Source organism: Dasypus novemcinctus, chromosome 1 (genome assembly GCF_030445035.2).
Source record: "Dasypus novemcinctus isolate mDasNov1 chromosome 1, mDasNov1.1.hap2, whole genome shotgun sequence".
Taxonomy (NCBI): domain Eukaryota; kingdom Metazoa; phylum Chordata; class Mammalia; order Cingulata; family Dasypodidae; genus Dasypus; species Dasypus novemcinctus.
In genome coordinates, this window is record NC_080673.1 from 119,239,595 (window position 1) to 119,253,952 (window position 14,358).

The following is a 14,358-nucleotide window of genomic DNA, read 5'->3' on the forward strand; positions in this document are numbered from 1 at the left end:
ATCAATTCATATTAATTACATGTGAAACTCATTCTAATCGACTTGATTTCTGAAAATCTAAGGACCATGGAAAATGATATCAATACCAACATATGATAAATTACCACCAATATCTAAATCACTAGGCAAATATATCCCTAGGAGGCAAGTGATTTGCAATAGAAATACCCATTTTATGTTCAACAAAAGAAGTCACAAAAGGGCCCAGAATATGTTATTAATACTAAGCGGACACTAAAAGTCACTTATGTTTAATAAAGTTAGAAGTTCTGCATAAATCGATTTCTTGTAAAAAGCTTAATCCTCTTGTTAAATGAAACTTCATTTTTAGGGGGTGGGACCCCTAATCATGATATCTTGAACTTTCGCACTTACCTGCATCAACACTGCCTTTAGAAAGGGAGGGAGTGAATAACTTTGAAGTTGGAAAAGTTCTGAGGGTTCACATTCTGTAACAAAGGAGTTGACATCGCTTCGGTATTCCACTGGGCAGACAAAGTACTGGTATTTGGATAACAGATAGGCAGCCTGAATAGCAAAGCAAGAGTTCATGAAACACTGATAAAAAAATTTTTTAACCTGTGTATCAGAAAGGCCAGAAACAGAAGGCCAGTTTCCTTGTATTAAAGTCCTACTATTTATTTTCAAACTGATATGGTCATAACTGTTCCAATAAAAGACTTGAAAGGGTTTAAAATATTCAAGAATTGAATTAAATAAGAATGTAATCTCTGTGTGGTCACATAAATAGGAAGGAGGAAAGACAGAAGCTGACTTGAACATTTAGACAAGCATTAGACCAAGAATTTACTTTTTAAAAACACACATAATTAACAGTGATAGCTAAAGTTATAAAGCTATAGGAGATTAAAGGACTGAAGTTTATTGTATAAAAGTTTATATTAACCAGCTAATGATTAATCAGTGATTCAAAATTATTAAGAAAATTGTACAAAATAATACAGGTGAAAAACACCATTGTTCTTCTTAGCCAACCCAGAAAGTTTCAACTAAACTCTTCTTTCCTGGTCACATTATTGTGATTTTTAAATATCTGTACTCAGACACAGAAGTAGAAGAACATCCTATTATTTAAACTGCTAGGCAACAGTTTATTCTCTTTTTCTTTTCCTTTGCAGCCATTCACTCCATTCTTGTGCTCAAGAATGGTTAATTTAAAATGCAAACATAAGAGTATGAATGGGCATAAACTCATTTTGTTTCCAAACAACTAGTTTCCTCAAAATCAATTATTAAAAATTTAATTCATCTTCTTATATCGTACATTACATTCTTATGAGTTCTTTTTTCCCCAATAATATGGCTATTCCTGTAGTATTTCTACATTAGTATTTAATGTCAAATTCTTAAAGCATTAATAAACACAATATTTTTCATTATTTTTTATTTGTAATATATAAACACTGGATGAGACCAAATCCATTATCTTATTTCTCATTTATAAGCTCATTAATATCCTTGCAAAGAAACTCTGGAATTTAATTGAGTATGAACTATATTTATAAATTAAACTGAGGAATTATGGTGGTTTTCCCATCCAGGGACATGGCACATTTCCATTTATTTGTGCGTTTGCTCTCCTTCAAAACTTCACGCTGTTATTAGTTACTCGATATTTGGGTACAGGTGTAAATTAGAACTGTTAGGGCCTAGTCTCATAAAAACTTAAATTTTCTAATAGGATTTATGTATTTCTCTTATGCCTAGCCGTTTTACTATACCCTTATTGATTCTCACCAGACACTATTATAATAAAAACCTAAATTCCATACCTGTAAGCTAATTTTTAATGTATTAACAAATGTCCATTATTCATGGGTAAAAGTGAACATTAATGACTTATAATTAACAGACTTTTCTTGAAAGTTGGGCTCACAGTAACCATCCACTAAGCCAAGTGGGCACCATGTGGTAAGGAGGCAGCACTCTTCCACATCATTTACATTCTCTGCTGTTACTCAAAGCTGCCACCTGCCCTGACACCTGTGCCAAAGCAGAACAGCTATTAGGAACTGCCGAATCACAACAGCACAGCAGCAGGTCTCAAGCCTGGCTGCACATGAGAATCACTGGGGGAGTTTCAAACCTACCAATCTCAAGCCCCATCTCATTTTGATTTAAGTGAGTTGGAATAGCTCCCCAGGTGATTCTCATAAGCAGTCAGGGTAGAGCGCTACTGGGGTAAAGAAGAAATTCTGTTTAGATTTCAGTTAAATACATTACTGGCATCTTGTGGTTTAATTATTTTGGGTTTAGAATAACCTAAAAATTCGCTACCATTATCTTTCTAAATATAAATAAAATTAAAATCCTAGTAAAACTCACAATGAATCCAAACACGACTGTGGAAAAGAAACCGCCAATGAATCCTTCCCAAGTCTTTTTAGGAGACAACTAAAAAAGGCCAAATAAAATTAAAAAGAGTTACTACACTCACAAAAATACACACAAACATATGCAAACTCTGTTCAAGGATTTCCCTCAATACTTTGCAATTCCTCTTTACTTTTATCTTACTGAAAAGGCACTGAAACATTTTTTCCTTCATCATTCCATGGTCCTGATTTACTTGTACAAATCCCTCTATGGGTACGTAACACAGGGTAGGCTCACAAACAATTGACAAGCTGTGAATATCTGTTTGCTTTTGTTAAATGGCTTCATTTTATTTCTTTGTCTCTCTGAAAGGACTAAAAACTATCACCTGAAATCATTATTCTATGACTTTTTTTTGTAGGAGGTACCAGGGATTGAACCTAGGACGTTGTACACGGGAAGGAGGCACACAACCACTTGAGCTATCCGCTCTCCTATCCTATGACTTCTATGCTTACATAAACTCCCATAATAGTTAGTCCAGTTCTTGGAATAAGCATGAGATATATTCCTTCAAGGTACATGTTGTCTGCGCTGACCTGCTCCTGACCAAAAGTAGAATGAACACAACAAGAAATGGACACTGTAACACACCAGATTGTCACATATTCCCAACAGGCTACATGCACACAGAGATCTCTTTCTGAAATGGCAAGCTATTCCATAGCCCAAGATACTACACTTCCTCCACAGGTATTCATATATCCTTCTCTCCTGGGTTACAATCTATGTCTGTCTCCATGAAGAAAGGAATGTGCTGTGCTTCTACGAAGAGATGCTGTTTCAGATTCAGGCTTTTGTCTCTCAGCAAATGGGCAGGCATTCAGGGAGGAAAACCTGGAGGGAAGACTGAAGCTTTGATGCCGGGGCAGGATGCCCCAGAGATGTCCTATAAGGACGGAGCTGTGTAGGAGGACTTGGTCATCAGGAGATCACTCATGACCTTTGTGATGATTATTTCAGTGGAACAATGAGGACAGAAGTCAAATATCAGAGGGAAATTTCTGAAGGATGAAACAGTTATAAGTTAAGCTACAGGAGCTTTTTATAGACCTCTTGTCCTGAGGTTCCTAAGGCCCAAAGCCAAGAAAGTTTGGCAGAAACAGTTTACTGACAAGTCTGATAACAATTCTGCCACAGAGAAGGGACGGGTACACATTCTCCCAGGATAATTCAGTCATTGCCATGAAGTAGGAGTGGAACTTGGAAGTGCCTAATGACCATCTTAAAGATAGCTTATCAAATTAAATGGATTCAAATCCAAAAATCTCATTTAGGGACTGACTTGCTTAATTATATCTGTTTACATTATACAGCTAATCCATCCTGGTAGAGTCACTGGAAAGCTAGTGTCAAAATCTAACACCAAGATACTTCTACAGCTTTAACAGCTTCTTTGAAGGCTTCCTTAGCCTAAAACTTCTCAGATGGTATAGATCTCTCAAGAACTTAATCTCTTGCTCTTGTTGTGTTGGAGCTGCTTTAGAAACATTTTTAAAATATATAGGTTAACTTGCCAGTATCCCTACAGCTCAACCGGATTCTGTGTACTGGACTCCCATGTGGGAGAGAGTTTATGGAAGGGTTTTTGAAGGACACACAGACCATGTCTTCCTGTGAGAATGCTAAATTACCCTCATATCACTCTCAACAAACAGAAGGTGTTGTATCTGAGCAGCTGTCTCAGGAACTCCATTAGCCTTCATATAATATAACAAAATTAAAATGTATTACTTGTGGGAATATTATTAAAGACTGCCCACTATGTGGACTGAGTCCTAGCTGAAGCACTGATATAAAAAAATTATTTTTAAGAAACCTATTCTAGAAAATGTTTTGCTTTCCATGAGGGATAGGGTTGCTTCTTTCTTCAAAATAAGGAGAATTGTATAACTTACTATATTTCCTTCTTTGCCTCCACTGTCTGTACACAGAACAAAATTTAAGGCAAAACATGAATAGCCTGCACATGTATACTTTCCTTGTCTTAACCTCACATTCTTACTTGCGTTTTATCACAATTTTATTTAGGCCCTCAAAGTCTTTTTTGAAATGAGTTTGGGTGTGACATTTTTACAAATGAGGGATGAGTATGTGAAAATAGTGTAACTTTCTGTTTTTGAAAGTTTGCCAGGTGAGGGGATAGACAGCTTGAGAAGTGAACAGGGTCAAGAAAGGCTTGTTTACAAGAAATAAATATTAAAATTCATCTAAGTAAAGAAAGTCCTTTTGATAGGTATAAAATAAAAGTTACAAGTGATAAGGGAAAAAAGAGAATTGCTTCTTCATGGAGTGTTGGGCAGGGGCTAAAGAACTAACTGGTTAAGAGCTAAGGAGAAGAAACCAGCAGAAAAATGGAATGAGCCTTGCTGAGGAAAACCGATAGCCGGTGAAGTCACGTACTTTTCGAAGAGCTGAAAAGAATATTTGATGGAGAATACAGATGGAATTGTTGGCCAACTGCTCCTGCACTGTGGCTGCTAAGTGCTGCTAAGGAAAATCTAGGCATTCCAGAAATAAAAAAGGGGCAATAGCACCAAACTGCTGGAAATTGTCTGCAGTGACTAATCTTTAAGGCTACAGTAGGGGCTCACTTGTAATATTTTTCCATTACCTTAATTAATGGAGTCCTCCCAAAAAAAAATCCAAAAAGGTAAGCAGTTATGTCATTGCAGATAACACTTGATATTGGAACAAGGAACCTTTGAAAAAAATCAGCAGAAAAAATCCATATGATTAAGTGGTAAATATTCATGTAAGTATGAATTCATAATGAACCAGTGCAATAATGCTTTGGATTATACTGCAGCCTAGTCCAGGACCTAGCACTTGCCAAAATATCAGTGGAAATAATAAATGTCAACCAAATTTGCCCATTTAGCAATTAAGCAGAGCAAAATCTATAAGAAACTGATATGCAAGATAATATTGCTAAGGAAAACATGAAATAATCAATTTCTGTAGTTACAGACATTTAAATTTGTTTTATGAGTAACATTATAGTATAAAAAGTAAAACAAATAAGGTTAAAAGTATATCTTACTAAAAAAATGGAAACAACTTACTAGCTTACACAGAGTAAGATCTGATAAATTTATACTAAGTTCTTAATACAGTTTCTCTTTCAGGCAAAATGATCATTTTAATTTGATCTATCTCAGCTTATGGCTGCATTGAACCTTTATAAAGTATAGAACCTACTAATTTCAGCAGAAAGTTTGTATATGGAAAGCAGTCTTAAAATTATTCCAATTGTTCACATGTACACATAAAATCTTGGTTTAAAAAAACTGTCAACAGGTAATAAATTAATCTTGACAAAACCTGTCAACTGTAAAATATTTTAATATATGGTTTTAAAAGGAATGTGGAGAAAATGTGGTCAGATATATTTAATCTTAAACTTTTTTATCTACTGTAATCAATGCTGATGAATCTGCAAGCCACTGCTATAGAGCAAGCAATTCCATACACTGGAAATTTGGAAACCTGTTCCTACATTAGAGCAGAGTAGAACTTGACCTGCTTTCAGCTAGAGAAAATGCATTTCCAGCATACTTTGCTAGCAAGTAAACCTATCATCTTCACTTTGCATTCCACAAAAATAATACATTCCTTTTAAAGTCTATACTTTGTAAAAAGTCACCTAAGGTTTATTTATTTATTTATTTTGGAGGCAATGGGGACTGAACCCAGGACCTAATATATGAGAAGCAGGTGCTCAACCACTGAGCTATGTCTGCTCCTCAATGAGGGTTGTTTTTTATGTCTGTTTCTTTGTTTTTAGGAGGTACCAGGAATTGAACCTGAGACCTCATACATGGAGAGCAGATATTCATCCACCTGAGGTACATCTGCTCCCAAACATCCTCAAATTATAATTATTGGGTATTGTTATAAGAACTTTCTGCATTTGATTTGGAATCTGAACAAGAAGGTTTCCAGTTGTTAACAAGGCATTTTGCCTTCAGTTGTCAAATAGTAAGCAAAAATCAGTAAGGCATTTTAATGGAATAGAGTGACAACATAGAGCAAATTTTAGTAGAAATCTGAAGATACTGTCCAATGTTAAAAAGCTTTAAAAAAAAGTACTAAGACATCATAAATATAAAGCAGCATAATACTGCCCCCTTACCATATCATGCCTTCAAACAGATTTTGGATGACAAGATGTGACTGAGTAACAGTTATCAGTAAAGTGACATGAGTCCATGCGAACTGTTAATAGCCCAACAACACAAAAATTAGTGAACACAAATGTTCAACACAGCTAAAGAAGCAAGAGCAATTTTGAAACATAAATTTCTAACATGATCTTTGGTCAAAATTTGTAAGATGAGGTCATATAAAATAAATGCAGTTAGTAAATTATATTTATTTTATTGCCTACTGGAACCTTTGAATAATAAAAACTTTTATGAAAGCATACACAAATGGAAGGCTAATAACCTTCCACCTAAAAAACACATATAAAAAGTAAACCATAATCTTGACTCATAGGCTAAAATGATAATGAGAAAATTATGGTGTTAAGGCATTTATAGAAAGGAACATTTTACTCTGGCTACGTTCTGCAGTTATTACAAATGGTAAAAACTGTTTTTCTTTTGAAGTTCATTTTGGTGACTTTTCTGCATACAGAGTTAATTCTGATTTCAAATTATTCAAACCAGAAAGGTTCAACTGCCCTTAGATTCCACCTCTTCATACCTGAAAGCTGATCTTCATAGTTTGCTCAATGACAATATTCAATTTCAAATTTTCAAACTCCTCTATATTTCATTAATTGCACCTAACTTGAGAGATGGCCACAGCAGTGACCTTTAGGATCATCTTTAAGAGGAGAATGCAAACAAAAAGAAACTGTTTCTATGTCTCGTATTTTGAATGAATTTTATAATATGACTTCAAAATTCTTTGAATTTTAGTTTATTCATAATAAATTTGTTTCCAAATTTTAAAAACTACAATACTATACTGGTTGCTTTTTTGTATTTTATTTTTAATCTGCCTAAAAAGCTCAGTTCTCTTTTACTCTGGTTGCTTCATAATGCATAAATGATTTTTTCCAGGAGGCACCATTTATATTTTCATAGTAAATTCCATTATTTATCATTTGTCTTGATTATAGTGAGATTTACATTAAGAATTTTCACTCTCAGATTCCCTAAAATTAGAAATAGAAGAAACACTACAATTTCCCAGTAGATAAAAGTGAAGCATAAAGTATAGGAAATACATTCCTTACCTACAATGAACTTTACTGGTATATGAAGTCACAGATCTAAATACTAATAGTATTTCGCATTTAATAACATACTAATTAGTATTCACATATCTAAATATTACATTGCATGTTAGACTTATAATTAGGTACATTTTAAGGAAACAAGAAAAGTTCATCAGGTACAGTGATAAATTTTCTAAAACATTAAGACTTTGATACACTGAACGAAATACCTTAGGCCAAAAAGAATTATGCAATTCTATGACTAACCATAGCTATCAAGAAAACACATGCTCTGCTTCCCGCTTTAAACTCATGCTAGGAACAAGTAATTATAGTTACTTTCCATAGAAGGCTATAAGAAATGTTTCCCAGACTTACTAATTGACCAGGAGAATATGAAAGCTCTTTACATTTCCATAAACTGAAGAAATCCTGAAACTTTGATTTTAATTTTATAGACTTAGAAAATATTCACAGAAAAAATTTTCAAGGAACTTTTGAAAAATGTTAAAATTATAAAATCTTCAAAAACATTTAAACTCCAGTCTTTTGTATTTAACAGTCATCATAAATTAAAGTATCCTTCACAGTCAGGCAAAACATCAAGTAGCACGTTATACTTTATCTTCTCACGACAGAAGAATAGTAAAGGTAAAGATTTTTGCTACAGATAGTGACTAGAGAATAATGATTAATACACACCATATAAAACTGCAGACGATAATGTTTCTTCACCAAGCTCAGTACAAACATGCAGAAACCTGTTCAAGAACAAAACATGCACTTGTACAATTTGGTACAAAGTATATGTATGATTCACTGAGCCCAAAGAGGTCAATTTCCTATACTACATCTAGGCATATTTTAGCCACTAACTTCAATGCCATGTCGCCTACTACCTTGCATTACATATTTTATGTAAGTTTCTTAAAGGAAAAGATCTTATATTATCCAAAGTGCCTAGTAAGTATACTCCCTGGCATAGATTCAATAAACATGCCTCTATTAATTCAGTGAACTAGCCCCTTCCTAATATGTGGATGTGAAAAAAACAGAAAATGAATTTCAGTTGAATAAAATTTGTTTGATATATCAATTCAAGCATAAGTACAGGATGTTTCCAATCTCTACAAAATACAAAAATTAATATTTATATCAGCTAATAATTATAGAGCTCCTATTATGTCCCAGGCACTTGTTTAAGCATTTCACATGTATTAGCTCATTTATTCCTTCCAATATCCTAATGATGTAGGTACCTACTACCAGAGCTCTGTATTACATATGAAGAAAAATACACGAAGGCTTCCAGGGCTTAGAAAGTAGATAAGCCTTCAGAGATCTTTTTGACCATGAAGAGTCAAGTGCTTCATAAACTCATATTTAGTTAGATCAGCAAGATTCAGGTGAATAGTAACTTGAAATTTCTCAGAAACATATTTGTAGTAGCAGTTTGATATGGTTATGAATTACAAAAACAGATATTGGATTATGTTTGTAATCTGATCTGTACCTGGGCATGATTGAGTTACGATTAGGGTGTTGAGTCCCCACCCACAGGGACTCACAGATAAAAGGCAATGGCAAAGAATAGAGTTGAGAGTTTTCTGAGGTTGGAGTTTTGATGTTGGAGTTTGATACTGAAGACTTAAACTGGAGCCCCAGGAAGTCAGCACACAAAGGAAAGAGAAGCCAGCCCCAGGAAGGAAGGAACCTTGAAGCCAGAGTAAAGCAAGCCCCAGGAACGTAGGAACCCAGGAAGCCTGAACCCTTGCAGATGTCGGCAGCTGTCTTGCTCTAAATAGACTTTGGTGAGGGAAGTAACTTATGCTTTACGGCCTGGCATCTGTAAGCTCCTACCCCAAATAAATACCCTTTATAAAAACCAACCAATTTCTGGTTCATCAGCACCCCTTTGGCTGACTAATACAATATTAAAATAATTATAGTAAAATACAATACCCTTATATTATTATACCCTTACTAATTTCAAAATAAACAGTATTTACATGTGTTTATATCCTACAAATTTACTGCAATGAAAAATATACTAAATAAACATTCTTACCTAAAATTAAATTAGTTATGTACTAAAACTATGGGAGGCAATATGAAGTACCTCTTGCCCAATATAATATATCAGTAAACTTGTAAAGGTATTATTTTTACAGAGAGGATATCGACAATACATAAACCAAGTTCAATTTCAGATAAACAGCCACATACACATTCTCTTCTGCAGCATCTTTAAAGAGTTCTCTGAGAAAGAAACTGAACTGTCAATGGATCCATACCATATGAAATAAATACTAGACTTCATACATGTAGGTTATACTTACCAAGGCAACACTACCCACCAGAAAAAGTAAGGTACACCAGACAAGACTGAACTGAAAGACATAGGCAAACTTCTTCTGAGTAGGGGCACAAATGAAAGTCATCATGGCACTTTCTTGAAAGAAAGGGGGGAGGGATGAGGAGGTTAAGGTGAAGGGGTTTAGAACATGATACTTATGGCACTGAAATCACAGATTGTATAAAAGACCTCTTTAATCATTATTGCTCTTAGGTGTTCCCTCTATAGCAGGTAGACCTCTTGTGGCTCAAGTAATCACGTAATTTCTATGCTGTTTTATGCCGTTTGCCCATGGGTAAAGGAGAATGTAGATTGAACTTGGTTCAGTGGCTAATGGGGTAAGGACAAAGCAGAGAGACAAGACAGATGCCGCTGGGATCTCTCATTCGGTCTAAGCGGACCACTTGACTCCTAGGAACATCCTTGGGTATTTCTCAATATCATTTACCATGAATTATCTCCTAACAAACACTACTCCAAAATACATGTTTTTCTCTTTCTTGAAATTACATAATATTCAACCATAAATACTTCTTTAAAAAATTACAAGAATTATTCAATATTTTCCTAATGGACTTTTATCCAGAAACAATCTTGCCAATTCACTTTTACCTAATCCAATTTTGCCTTTTTATCAACCAATAGCATGCAGTTTGTTAGGGTGCTCTAGTAAAGGATATAAATTATATGACTCCTAGATATTAAGATAATACAATTCTTTGACTTTTGGGGCGGGGTGGGGGAGAGGGGAGAGGAAGTATTTCTGTAGTATATCTAAGGTTAAATGCTATTTTAAAATATTTTCAAATATTTCCCTATTTGAAATATAGGGATGTATGAACTTAATCCTTTTCATTTACCACCATATGGCCAGGGGTTTATTTTATGTTTAAGTATGTAAAAATAAATATATAATATATTTCAATAAATATATGCAAAGAATCACTTTGTATATTTAGATCCATAGCTTTATTTTTCCCTAATTAAGGAACATTTGTATGATCATATTTCCAGGATTTATTACATTATGGTAAATAAAAGAATAAATTTTAAAAGCTTCCAAATATGCAATTATTGATGTATAAATAATGTTTAATTGCACTTAATGATCATCATTTAAGTCCAGCATACTGTGCCTGGTGCTGTGTATACAAAGAGACGTCCGTCATATTCCCACTCTGAAGTAGCTCATCAGATGGTTAAAGAGAACAATTAACCATCAGACTGAAAAGAGGTATGTTCAAACAGAACAAAAAGAATAAGGTTTCTAACAATGTCAGGAAAAGTGAAAGGGAAAAAAAAGCCACTGGAAAGTCCAAAAGATGGAATGGGGCAATTTTAGAAAGATGGTTCTACAATTATACATGATTTATTTAGCATTTATGATGTGCCAGACATAGGATACACACAGGAACAGGATAGGCAGGCAATGCCATCCAGGAGCTTATAATCTGGTTGAAGAGATGGAAAATATAAAGAAAAAATAGGTTTTTAAAAAATTTATTGTTGATGATTAATTCAGTAAATATATAATCCTTGATTCTAAAAGCAGGCACTAAAATGGGTATATGATAGAATACTAGAGCTTAGTGGCTAAACCTCACTTTTTAGCTTGGTTATATATTTCATTACACATACCTAACAAACAAAACTGCAAAAACTTTTTAACATCACATAACTTCAAAAGCACATTGTTTTATGTGTGCCCATATTCAGACACTAAATTACGACTGAGATGTTTTAAGAAGTTTTAAGTGCCATTGTACAAATTGTCACTGATCCAATATAACACTAGCTGAGACTAGCATTAATCTGGTTGGTGAGTTTAAGATACAGGACAACACCAACATGTATACAGATTTTAGTAATGTTTAATTAAACATTTTTCACACATTTTTGGAGATCTAGTCCTTTGTGAACAGTTATTTGTGACATCTTTCAAAAGATTCCGTCAACTTCTATAAAAGATATCCAGGATGTCTGGAGAAGAAAAACTTACTTATGCAACAACTTCAGTTATAACAAAGTTAATTTTAGGTATCCATCGATTTTCTTGAATTCAGTGTATTATATTCAAGTCACACCTTCTCCTTAAGGCTTTTAAAGAAATCAAAATGGTGTTTACATACTTAGCCATGCATAGTACAAACCAAAAAGAATTACTAAATATAATCTACATATCATGCTGGCTAAACAGATATTAAGGAGCAACACCTTAAGTGATCTCACCAGTCACCACTGGACATTTATCACATGGCTGCTCTGGTTTCTAAAGAGCCCCAAATCCATGTTATCAGTGTGATGAAGAGTTATGCACACGTGCACGCGCGCGCACACACACTAGAAATAATGTTTATTTTTAGTATTGCTCATTCTGTTTTTGCTATCAAATTCATTGTATAATACAAAATTATTTAAACATCAAAATGACTTCCAAGTCCTAGTCAGTGAGTTGCTTTGTGTGATATTAAGTGATTTAATCTTGTGGGCCTCAATGAAGGGATCAGACCTGGAAATATCTACATTTTATTGTAATAAAATTCAGTGTCAATGATAGAGCTTGGGCTGACTCTGCTTTTTAAAACTGCTAACACCTGTACTTTCCAGTCATTTGACCACAGCAGTAGAAATACAATTTTGAGAGGAGCCTTGGAATATTATTTAATAAATGGAATTCTGAAGAGTTTCATAGCACATTTTGGGAGAGAAGACTTTAAGGTACAAATTTCTCAACATAGTACACCTTCTGTTGCCTCACTTTTGTTTTAAAGTCTAACTTAATTTGCTTGACTAAGCTTATGAATGTTGAGCACTTTATGAATTCTAAGTAAGGCCTTAAGACTCAGCAAACAAAACACTGATGCTAAGAAAATATCACATGTGCATGTGTGTATTTTCAGCTTTTTACTCATTCATCCAACAATTATGTATTGGTCCCCAAATGCCAGACTCTCAGGCACTGGGAACTGAACAAATAAGAGAAATGCAGTAGGTGCTTGTGGACAAACAGAACTATATTTAGGCCACAGTTAAAATGAGAATTGATATAGACACTTATATGTATTTTATATAGAAAGTTTCAGCATTTAACCCAGTAGCTCCTACCCTAGTATAAGGTTGCATTTTAAAAGACATTGGTGATGGTAATAATGGCAAGATCGGGTATAATACAAAATTTTACCATTGGGAGGAACAGACCAAATTATATAAGGGATCTATTATTTCTTACAGTTGCATGTGAATATCAATTATTTCAATGAAAAGTACATTTTAAGCCAAATGTTTGGGATAAAAAAGCATTTTTCCATGGACTATCATAAATTGCAGCTAGGTTCCAAGATCAACCCACAGAAATTTTTAAAAAAAATTTGTAATTCCCTCAGTATTAAATGTGAACCTTACTGGTTCAGATCCTTGTATATTTAAATGAATTACTGTAGCAGCTTCTTATTTATTTGCCATGCTAATTATCTCCCAAGCCTTCTTTCATTGTACTACAAATATGGTTATATAAACTTTTAGCTTAAACTCTTTCAGCAGGGTATCCATGCAACCAAGATAGCAGTATAAGATGTTCTAGGGTGCCATTCTCCCACAAAATCTTTCAATAACTAGCAAAAATAGGCAAAACCATTTTCTTGAAACTCCAGAAAACAGTTAAAGGGTGCTGAGAAATGCAGCATTAAAAATGATAAGAGAAGCTCCTGGAGCACTTGCTAGCCCCTCCCCAACCTGTTCCCCAACAAGGTGTGAAGTCAGATTGTACTCCCACTGTACATCCTGAATGTTCCAGAAGGCGCACAGAAATCCCTATGCACAAACTGGGGTACCCGTATGTCACTGCCAGTCCATCAGGTGGCAGCCTGAAATACTGAGCAAGGAAATTTGTCTCTAGCTCATCCTCCCAGAATTTCTACTGCAGCGAGAAGCAGCTTGTGCACAGCTAAAGCAGTGTAAGAAACAATTAAGTAAAAGTGGCCTGGAGCAAAGGATTACTGGATTTAAGTCATACAATAGAACACCCAGGAGGGAGAGAAAGTCTTTTTCATAGGGAGCTTAGTAGGCATTTGAATTTCTATAAACAGGGGAATTCTTAAGGCCCAGGACAAGAAACAATCTCAGAAAAGGCAGAGAAGGATTATAGGAGTACTACAAGAAGAAAGAGAGAAAGGGACAGAAGGAATATACAAAGAAATAATGACAGAAAACTCACCAAATTTGATGGAAGACATGAATATTCATATTCAAGAAGCCCAACAAACCCTAAAAACGATAAACTTGAAGATAATCACATCCAGACACAGAGTAGTAAAACTTTATAGAGTGCCAAGGACAAGGAGAGAGTTCTAAAAGCTACAAGAGAAAGGCAACGTGA

At 34.5% G+C, this 14,358-nt stretch overlaps 1 protein-coding gene across 1 annotated transcript in view; it reads right to left on the bottom strand.

Moving 5' to 3' along the window:
* The window catches only part of CDS1 (CDP-diacylglycerol synthase 1), a 91,346-nt gene that overhangs the window by 13,569 nt on the left and 63,419 nt on the right, over positions 1-14,358 (bottom strand). The window contains exons 6-10 of the mRNA XM_058296198.2: positions 8,330-8,388; positions 6,533-6,615; positions 5,012-5,099; positions 2,347-2,415; positions 376-528 (exon numbers count right to left, since the gene is read on the bottom strand). Coding sequence (XP_058152181.1) covers positions 376-528; positions 2,347-2,415; positions 5,012-5,099; positions 6,533-6,615; positions 8,330-8,388 — 452 coding nt within the window. The remainder of the gene's footprint in view (positions 1-375; positions 529-2,346; positions 2,416-5,011; positions 5,100-6,532; positions 6,616-8,329; positions 8,389-14,358) is intronic.